This window comes from Leuciscus leuciscus (genome assembly GCF_965113295.1).
Source record: "Leuciscus leuciscus genome assembly, chromosome: 6".
Taxonomy (NCBI): domain Eukaryota; kingdom Metazoa; phylum Chordata; class Actinopteri; order Cypriniformes; family Leuciscidae; genus Leuciscus; species Leuciscus leuciscus.
In genome coordinates this window covers 8,273,385-8,283,355 of record NC_138730.1, presented here as the reverse complement: position 1 = coordinate 8,283,355, position 9,971 = coordinate 8,273,385, and the positions used below count along the sequence as shown (strand labels likewise).

At 42.7% G+C, this 9,971-nt stretch overlaps 1 protein-coding gene across 1 annotated transcript; it reads right to left on the bottom strand.

Annotated features, from left to right (window-relative positions):
• Positions 1 to 5,202: 5,202 nt before the first annotated feature.
• Positions 5,203 to 7,510, bottom strand: LOC309502158 (extracellular superoxide dismutase [Cu-Zn]-like). Its single transcript, XM_082174427.1, has 2 exons — positions 7,148 to 7,510; positions 5,203 to 5,924 (listed from the first exon to the last, which is right to left on the bottom strand). Exon 2 carries the CDS (start codon positions 5,907 to 5,909, stop codon positions 5,271 to 5,273), a length of 639 nt encoding a protein of 212 aa, XP_082030553.1. The 5' UTR covers positions 5,910 to 5,924; positions 7,148 to 7,510; the 3' UTR covers positions 5,203 to 5,270.
• Between the last annotated feature and the right edge of the window lie 2,461 nt (positions 7,511 to 9,971).

Genomic DNA, 9,971 nt, shown 5'->3' with positions numbered 1-9,971 from the left:
GTCAGGACCTCGGTTTAACGTCTCATTGGAAGGATGGTGCTCTTTGACAGTATAGTGTCCCGATCACTACACTGGGGCGTTAGGTCCCACATAGACCAAGGGTGAGCACCCCCTGCTGGCCTCACGAACACCTCTTCCAGCAGCAACCTGGTTTTCTCAGGAGGTCTCCCATCCAGGTACTAACCAGGCTTGCTAACCTCTTACAATAAAAAAGGTGTAGGTTGATGACGCATAAGCGGAATTATGGAACTTGTCGTCATGCCGAAGGATCTAATAATGTTTATGGATGAGTGAATACATTGATGTTTTTAACATGACTGTGGTATGAAGCAGGTCGCGATTGCTAATGAGAGACAGATATCAGCGCCACATGCGAGTCCCGCAGATATAAAGGAATAAGGACATTTCCTTCTACCGATCTACCCGCAAGTGCTGAATTAATACTCACACATACCCCTTTTCCACCAGCATGAGCCGGGTGCCAGTTCAGAGCCAGAGCCAGTCCGGAGTTGGTTCGACTGACGAGCTCTCTAAGATCCGGTTTGCCTTTCCACAAGGCCAAAGAGCCACCAGAGAGGCAGATCTTACGTCACTGTATACATCTCATGTTGCCCAGCAACGCTAGCGTGGCAGCGCCAAACACAAACACACCAGGCTTGTTCGAGATGGTTCGGCTTCTCGCAGACCGATCGGCTCATGACATCAAAGCACTGCGAAAGCGATCCAAAAGCTCAAGGAGTCGTATGCTCTCCAAACACTCCCGCAGCTCCGATCGGTCCGTGCCGCTCCGATGCATCTCGAACAAGCCTTCCATCAACAATGGAGGTCGTTGCGTTACTATTGATGCTCATGGCTTTGCGAACCTACATCGGCATCCAAACACGGCGAATCCAACGTGTTCGTGCAGCTCGCCGTAACTTGCATAGACGGAGATTACAATCAAGCTGCTATTAGCTCGATGAGCTGCTATTTGAAAAATGGCGGTGACAAGTTTCTGTTCGTCTTGTTGGTCACGGTAACCCCGCCCCCAGCCCCTGACGCAAGCGGTTCATACTTCTAGACCAGCAATGTTTTGGTGCTACTTAAGTACCACTTTTCCTGGTTCAGAGCTGGTGCTTTGGGTGTCGAAAAACAAAGAACCGATTTGAAACTAGGCTCTAGCTCCGAACCAGCACCAGCACTGCCTTGGTGGAAAAGGGTTAACAAGTCAGTTTATTTGGCGAATTAAACTTGTGAGGTAACGCAGCGCTGTTTCACTTGGTCTACACTATCACACTAAACTGCATTTGAGTGTGTTGAAAGTTATAATGTTATTCTATGTGTTTGTTTGTCTGTATGAGACTAGCAGTAAGCTAGATGAACATTAGAATAACATACTGATCATATTCTAACATTTCATCATGTTGAGCTATATAACATTGATTACTTTTATGTACATTTGCTCACCTGTCTAATAAAGTGCATGCAAGACGTCTCTGTCAAGTCGAAGTTTGTCACGGACGTGGAGCTCTCTGCATCTCGAAAACACCACGCCGATATTGATCCTCGTTTTAGTTCTCCTTTTGTCCCAAAGTCTGCTTGCCATGGTCCATAATGCATACGTCAATTTCGGGCCAATCGGACCTTTCTGTCCACCTTTCACGAAGCACATGGTCCAATTAATGCAGGCCCTCTCGCACACATAGACAGACATATGGTCAAAGTGAACCAAAGGGAGGAGAATTTCGCACTGCAAAAAGACACACTTGGAACCGATCTAGAACCCTGCGATCCGGGATCTAGAACCGGGGGCCCCTCGACTACCAGGGTGGCGAATTTGGAGGCGCTGCGACCTTTCGACCCCTGTGTTTCCGCCCTCCCACGTGCAACTTATTCAGTTCAAACTTCACAGGCGCTTCCAGGTCAAGGGGGTCTTTTTCCGGCCAAACGAGCGGACGGGGACACGGAACTCTAGAACCCGTCCCCGGGGCCCGTGACGAGACGCATGTGTCAATTTCGGGCCGATCGGGCCTTTCCATCAAGTCGTTTTGCTGAAACACATACTTAGAACCGATCTAGAACCACCAAATCCAGGATCTAGAACCGGGGGCCCCTGGACTACCACCGTGTCGAATTTGGGGTCGCTGCGACCTTTCGACCCCTTTTGGCCCCTGTTTGTTTGACGTCCCACCTGCAACTTATTCCATAGGGCTGTTGGTGGCCAATTAGCGCGAAAAAAGGTCAGAGGGACACGGAACTCTGGACACCGTCCCAGGGGCCCGTGACGGGACGTATGTGTCAATTTCGGGGCAATCGGACCACTCTGAACCTCGTTCGGCCCCTGGAGGTGCTAGGGGCCCGAAACTTCATAGAAAGCTGCCTCACACGGCCCCCAAAAACATACAGAGAGGGGAACGTCTACACAAAAAAACACTTGGTGGTTAGGGGTCAAAATAGGCACTTCGTGGACTATGAGGAAGACTATGGTGAAGTTTAGGTGGTCAGGGGGCATCATAGGCACTTTGTGGCAATGAAGAAGAGGATAGGTGGTTAGTGGTCAAAATAGGCACTTCGTGGTACTGAGGAAGACTATGGTGAAGTTTAGGTGGTCAGGGGACCCCATAGGCACTTCGTGGCAATGGAGAAGAGGATAGGTGGTTAGGGGTCAAAATAGGCACTTCGTGGACAACGAGGAAGACTATGGTGAAGTTTAGGTGGTCAGGGGACCCCATAGGCACTTCGTGGCTATGAAGAAGAGGATAGGTGGTTAGGGGTCAAAATAGGCACTTCGTGGACAACGAGGAGGACTATGGTGAAGAGTAGGTGGTCAGGGGACCCCATAGGAACTTCGTGGCAATGAAGAAGAGGATAGGTGGTTAGGCGTCAAAATAGGTGCTTCGTGGCACTGAGGAGGACTATGGTGAAGAGTAGGTAGTTGGCGGACCCCAAAAGCACTTGGTGGACCTCCCCGTAGTGCACTGGCACCCCCAGAGGCGTCCACACAGGGCCTATGGTAATTTATGGTAATTTTGGCCACTTTATATGCGATTTTACAAAACGTCCACGTCACCATTAGGTTAAGCAGCTCGTGTCGTCCATTTCGAGCACGCGGACCTCCGAGTGCCTAGGCCGACAATGGCAACTTAAATGAATGGGAAAATTCCCACGAACAGCCTAGTTTCCCTTACTAGAGGTATTTCGGATTTCATGGAAGGAGAGCTCGATTGCATACAGAGAGGCCTTAAAAGCTGCTAGATCTGCTTATTTTTCAACCCTATTAGAAGAAAATAAACATAATCCAGGTATTTATTTGAAACGGTGGCTAAACTAACGAAAAAGAAAGCTTCAAGCCCAGAAGTTTCCAAGCAACACAGCAGTAATGACTTTATGAACTTCTTCACTTATAAGAGTGATAATATCAGGGACAAAATTATAACTATGCAATCGTCTACTACAGTATCGAATCAGGCAGTGCATTGTAGTCTCCCTGAGGAAAAATTTGATTCATTTATTGCTATAGGAGAGGAAGAATTTTGCAAACTCGTTAATTCATCTAAATCGACAACACGTATGTTAGACCCTATTCCGACTAAGCTACGTGGAGAGATGCTCCCAGAGGTCATAGATCCTCTTCTTAATATCATTAATTTGTCTTTGTCTCTAGGATACGTACCAAAAACGGTTGCCCTGCACGCTTAATAAACAAACTACAGCTAGTTCAAAACGCAGCAGCTCGAGTTCTTACCGGCGACGACTCGACGCCGGCGATATGTTATGCCCTAAATTAATGCATGATTAACTAACTGTATTTTTCTATGTACATTTTTTTGAAATACACTTTCTGTAAAGCTGCTTTGAGACAATATGTATTGTGAAAAGCGCTATACAAATAAATTTGAATTGAATTGAATTGAATTACCAGAACCAGGAAGTATGACCATATTAGCCCGGTTCTGTCAACACTGCATTGGCTGCCTATTAAACATCGTACATAGTGCAAAGCACTAAATGGTTTAGCTCCGCAGTACTTGAGCGAGCTCTTAACGCATTATAGTCCTTCACGTCTATTGCGATCTCAAAATTCCGGCCAGTTAATAATACCTAGAATATCAAAATCGACTGCTGGCGGTAGATCCTTTTCCTATTTAGCACCAAAACTTTGGAACAGTCTTCCTAACATTGTCCGGGAAGCAGACACACACACTCTGTCAGTTCAAAGCTAGATTAAAGACACATCTTTTTGACCTAGCATTCACATAATACATTATAGACTTCTATAATTCAATGTTAGGCTGCATAGATTTGGTCAGCCGGAACCGGGAACACTTCCCATAAATCCTGATCTACTCGTTACATCATAAGAAGAATGGCATCTACGCTAATTTTAGTGTCTTTGTTTATCCCGAGGTTTTCCCACAGCCTGCCGGATCCAGGCCGTATCCAGATCTGACGAAGGACCTTCGCCTGGACCCGATGACAACGCAGTGCTGAAGTGCCAACTTTACCACTCTACAGTTAAAGCGTTGGCGAGAAATTCATTTTGCGTACCTACCCCGAAGTGATCAAATAAAATACTGTATCAAAATGTATAAAGGAAAGACCAGTACTTTATTTAGGCTTGGTTTGTAGGGAATTCCAAACCTGCGCACATATATTGAAACGCACATAACTATAGAACCAATTCTTAATGCGCATGTGAACGCCATCAGCGTTTCTCACAGGTTCTCGTTTATAGTCTGTGTAGAGAGAATGGTGTCGTCTTGGCGGCCCCTAATTTTATAACAAATGATCGTTGCTACGGAAGCGAATCAATCGAAACTAACTTTAGCTGGAAAATAACTTTATTAAGAACCACTATAAAGCCAAAACAATCTGTTACCTTAAATTATACGTTTTATCATATTTAATAAAATCTTATGTCAGAGGTTATGTCTACCTTCAACAATAAGGGTGTCCTCCCCTGAGATGTAGCCACACCCTCCAGTGTCATATTGCATCAACCAAAACCATTTGATCATTTAAAGAAATAGTGGATCTTTAAAGGCCATTGTCATGCTCTTAAAGTGTTAACCCATTGAGCACAGTAAATCAAACTAAACGGCCCACTTTACCTGCATTCACCCTACATTTATTTTTAAGAGTGCATTTACTATTGGAAGCTATGGCCAAAAAGCCTCTGAAAAGACCAAGAGAAAAAACAAAACAAAAACAAACATGGGAATGTTCATTTTATGAAATATACTTTAATGTAGGACACATACAAAGAATACACAAGGAAAATCATGATTATCCTATTTGAATCTACCTCCACATTTTTCCTTGGGGGGCACTTCAGTCTTCTGCCACAGACTTGGAGTAGTAATACCAATCACACCCAAAGCAATTATCTGTCCAGCACTCTCCTCATCTGAATCCATTCCCGGATCATCCTCCTTCTCATGAACCACCACCGCACGTCCCAGAATGGAATAAGGCCCAAAGAGCTTGGCGTCTGGAAGCGTCAGGGACTGCCTTATAACTCCTTGCTTGGAAGCAAAGTTGCCCAGGTCTCCAGGAGGGTGGTCAACGCCGTTTGGATTGTAATGAGGACCAACAGTGATGCTGCCTTGACTCAGGTCTCCATACCGATGGACGTGCATGGCACGCTCTTGATGATCGTTGGCAGGCAAACCACGGAGGTTGATTTTCACTTCTAAATCTCCATTGGGGAAGAGCTGCTTGAAGAGGATTTGCCCAAAGATCTTTGGCTGGTTACGTGGCAAATTGGGGCTGGGAGTTACTTCACAAGTGGCATAGATTGTGTTGTCGAACTCCACGACTTCCGGCTGTGGAGCTTCGGCAGGCAAACAAACTGGATCTTTGGAGAACTCTCCTCCTTGTATATGCAGCACCAGCAATATCAGAGGGAATATTAGGATGATTTTCTCCATGTTGATCTTTAAAGCCTACAATGAAGAGTGGATTCAGTGAAATCATGCCGTTTGGTTTAAGAATGTAATATTTTTTGATAAAAGGTCAATGCTTTGTTGCAGGGAGCTTTGAGAATGGAAGTTGCATTAGGTAAAATAGCACAACCAGATTAGTTTGCAACGGAAAACCATATCCCAGACAGCAACATAGTGTCGGCCCACATCTGGGCCGTGTGTAATCCATGTGTACCAGATGTGGGCTGGATCTGGGCCGACACCATGTTGCTGTCTGGAAAACTCTATAATTTTTGCATTGCTATGTACCCTTGTGAAAAAAAAAGCACTTATTGGCATTGGATGTGTACCTGTAGTATCTTGAAAATACAATAATAATAATAATAAAAAACCCTGTAGGTCCACTTGCAGATAATAACATTGATGAATTATAAAAAGCCACTAAAGTGTCACACCTGCCAGCCAAAGTGCTTATGATATATACACACAAACATGAACAAACCAATGACATACAGGTGGATGTAATGCAGGCAAAGGTTTATGGAAATGGAAAAGGTCTAGGGAGAAGTGCCCTCTGGTGGCTATCATAGCGCTTCTGCTGGCAGGAGAGACATTAAGTACATGTACACAAAAAAAAGAAGAAAAAAAAAGTAATGTCAAACTAAGAGTTTTACTTTAAAAGTACATTATGTTTTTTAAAAAAAATGTTGTTGTGCTTTAAAGAAGTAGACTTGCTATTCAATATTAAATATAAAGTTCATGTTTCATTGCATGTATATTTTTAAATGCATTACATAAGATGAAATATAAATTGTATTAAAATATATTTTAGTTGACCATAAATGCACAGTAAATATCAGTACATTCAGCAGTGCACTTTAACCATATTTCAAAGACAATACAAGTAATTATGAAATGGATTACAAATAAAGATGTACTTCAGTCAAACAAAGGACTGCTTAATTTACATTTAAAATATGCATAAACATGCAATTAAGTCTGAAAACTACATTACATTCTTGCACTTAAGTATATATTTTTTTATAGGTTTAATTTCAATAATATGCACTCTTCTTTAAAGCATGCTAAAGTGTACTTCTTCACAAGGACAGGTAAAATAAAAGACAATATCTATACTTTTGCTTTAACTTTTTTTTTGTTGTAACCTACTAAATCAAGTCAGTTGATGGAGAAAATGGAATGGAGAAAAAAAACACAAGCCTAAAACAGCAAAGGTGCATCACCGTATAGCTGAAAAGTTGTCTTCAATCCGTGTGGAGCCTGAATATTGCAGTCACAAAAATACTACAACACTTAATCTGTGTGCAGTCCTGACCTGGGGTTGAGAGAATGTTCCTTTGCAATCACACTTTTGGCTGCTCTTTTAGGAACTCATGTTGAGCTACAAGTTAACCATGATAGTCTGTTAGTCACTAATTAAGTTCACCTGTGTTTCATTTAGCTCCCTTTGTTTGCCTGTTTATATATAGCACTCAGTTTATTCAGTTCTTTGTCTTGCATTGCACAATGTGTTCTCCAGTGTAGATTATGTCCATTGTTTTGTGTTTATTAAAAGAAGTACTGCCATAGATTCCTCTTCTCTTCATTTGTTGGCTCATTTGTGACTCATTAATTCTTAGTGTACAATTCCACTTGACGTTCATGCTTGACACCACTTCTTATAGCAGATATTCATCTCACATAAGTGAATAGCAGACAGTTCTTCTTTTTCAAGAAACCATTTCTACAGACTCTGATGTACCAAGCCTGACAATTACACATGCAATTGGACTGTTATTTAATTGTCTTTGAAGGCAGAAGTAAACATTTCTAAGGGAATGATTCTTCTATGGCATCGATGTTAAAATCGATTGATTGAATGCAGGTAAGGTGGGACACTTTTTGTTAAACGTGTCATTTAGATTCAGTACCTAGATGTTTATTTCTTTTTACTACTTTTGTTAACTTTAAGGTCCGACTTTAATATTTCATTTTGAATAGAGTTGATATGTGTTATTTGCAAGGTATATACCAATAAACATTTTGAGATCATGCACTCCAGACAAATTTCTTTTCAGGTAATGTGACCCATCCCTAATTTATCAAAAATGATCCTGGATCTTAAAAACACATGATTTATTAACACATCAGACAAACATATTCCACCGCATATTTAACAGACCCAAAAGCACATAGATAGACTGCTTTACAAATGAGGTCAGTAAAAAGCTGGTTATTTGCTAAGAAGCTGCTCCTGAAAAAAGGATCGGTACCAACTATTCGTGTTCCTGCTGCACCTCCAGAAGAACTGAAGTGAGTGTAACGTTTTATTAACCTTTATATTAATCTTTATATTAATCTTTGCAAATCGCTTGCACGCTTCACGATGAATGCGGCTATTTTTACACTCAGGGTACATTACGCCATGTTTTCTATGTATGACGTCCTCAATATAATTCATAATCCCATGTTTATAATGAACAACGCGTTATGGTTATTGTGTTACAAACGGTGTACGCACAGAACAGAGGGGCGGGGTACGTGAGCAAAGCTCATTATCATTTAAAGACCCATGCACTTAAACGGCGTGCTGAAAACAGAGCTGTTTTTGACCAGGTAAAATTAGTGTTTTCTTACAATACTAATGAGAATTTTTAATTAAAGTATATTACAAACTTTTAATTTAGACCCTAAAGAATCATATTAGCTTGTACAAAAATGACATTATATGACCCCTTTAATGAACTCTACAACATATTACAAATGGAACTACAACACATGCAACAACAAATAGGCTAACAAAAATTCAATAAGAGGAAAATTTAAAATGGTAACCATATTGTAAAACTTTTTTTCTGTCTGTTGCACACTGTAAATTAACTTAAATTGTGTCCATATTTTAAAGCGTTATATTCTGCATCTACATTTTAATAATAATAATAATTCGTTACATTTATATAGCGCTTTTCTGGGTACTCAAAGCGCTTTACATGGAAGGGGGAATATCCTCAACCACCACCAATGTGCGGCAGCCATATTGCGCCAGAACGCCCACCACACACCAGCTTAATGGTGGAGAGGAGACAGTGATGAAGCCAATCAGTGTATGGGGATGATTAGGAGGCCATGATGGACAGAGGCCAAGGGGCAAATTTGGCCAAGATGCCGGGGTTACACCCCTACTCTTTTTCGAAGGACATCCTGGGATTTTAAAGAGAGTCAGGACCTCGGTTTAACGTCTCATTGGAAGGATGGTGCTCTTTGACAGTATAGTGTCCCGATCACTACACTGGGGCGTTAGGTCCCACATAGACCAAGGGTGAGCACCCCCTGCTGGCCTCACGAACACCTCTTCCAGCAGCAACCTGGTTTTCTCAGGAGGTCTCCCATCCAGGTACTAACCAGGCTTGCTAACCTCTTACAATAAAAAAGGTGTAGGTTGATGACGCATAAGCGGAATTATGGAACTTGTCGTCATGCCGAAGGATCTAATAATGTTTATGGATGAGTGAATACATTGATGTTTTTAACATGACTGTGGTATGAAGCAGGTCGCGATTGCTAATGAGAGACAGATATCAGCGCCACATGCGAGTCCCGCAGATATAAAGGAATAAGGACATTTCCTTCTACCGATCTACCCGCAAGTGCTGAATTAATACTCACACATACCCCTTTTCCACCAGCATGAGCCGGGTGCCAGTTCAGAGCCAGAGCCAGTCCGGAGTTGGTTCGACTGACGAGCTCTCTAAGATCCGGTTTGCCTTTCCACAAGGCCAAAGAGCCACCAGAGAGGCAGATCTTACGTCACTGTATACATCTCATGTTGCCCAGCAACGCTAGCGTGGCAGCGCCAAACACAAACACACCAGGCTTGTTCGAGATGGTTCGGCTTCTCGCAGACCGATCGGCTCATGACATCAAAGCACTGCGAAAGCGATCCAAAAGCTCAAGGAGTCGTATGCTCTCCAAACACTCCCGCAGCTCCGATCGGTCCGTGCCGCTCCGATGCATCTCGAACAAGCCTTCCATCAACAATGGAGGTCGTTGCGTTACTATTGATGCTCA

Coding starts and splice junctions, on each gene's coding strand:
- LOC309502158 (XM_082174427.1), bottom strand. CDS start 5,909: ATGGAGAAAATCATCCTAATATTCCCTCTGATATTGCTGGTGCTGCAT.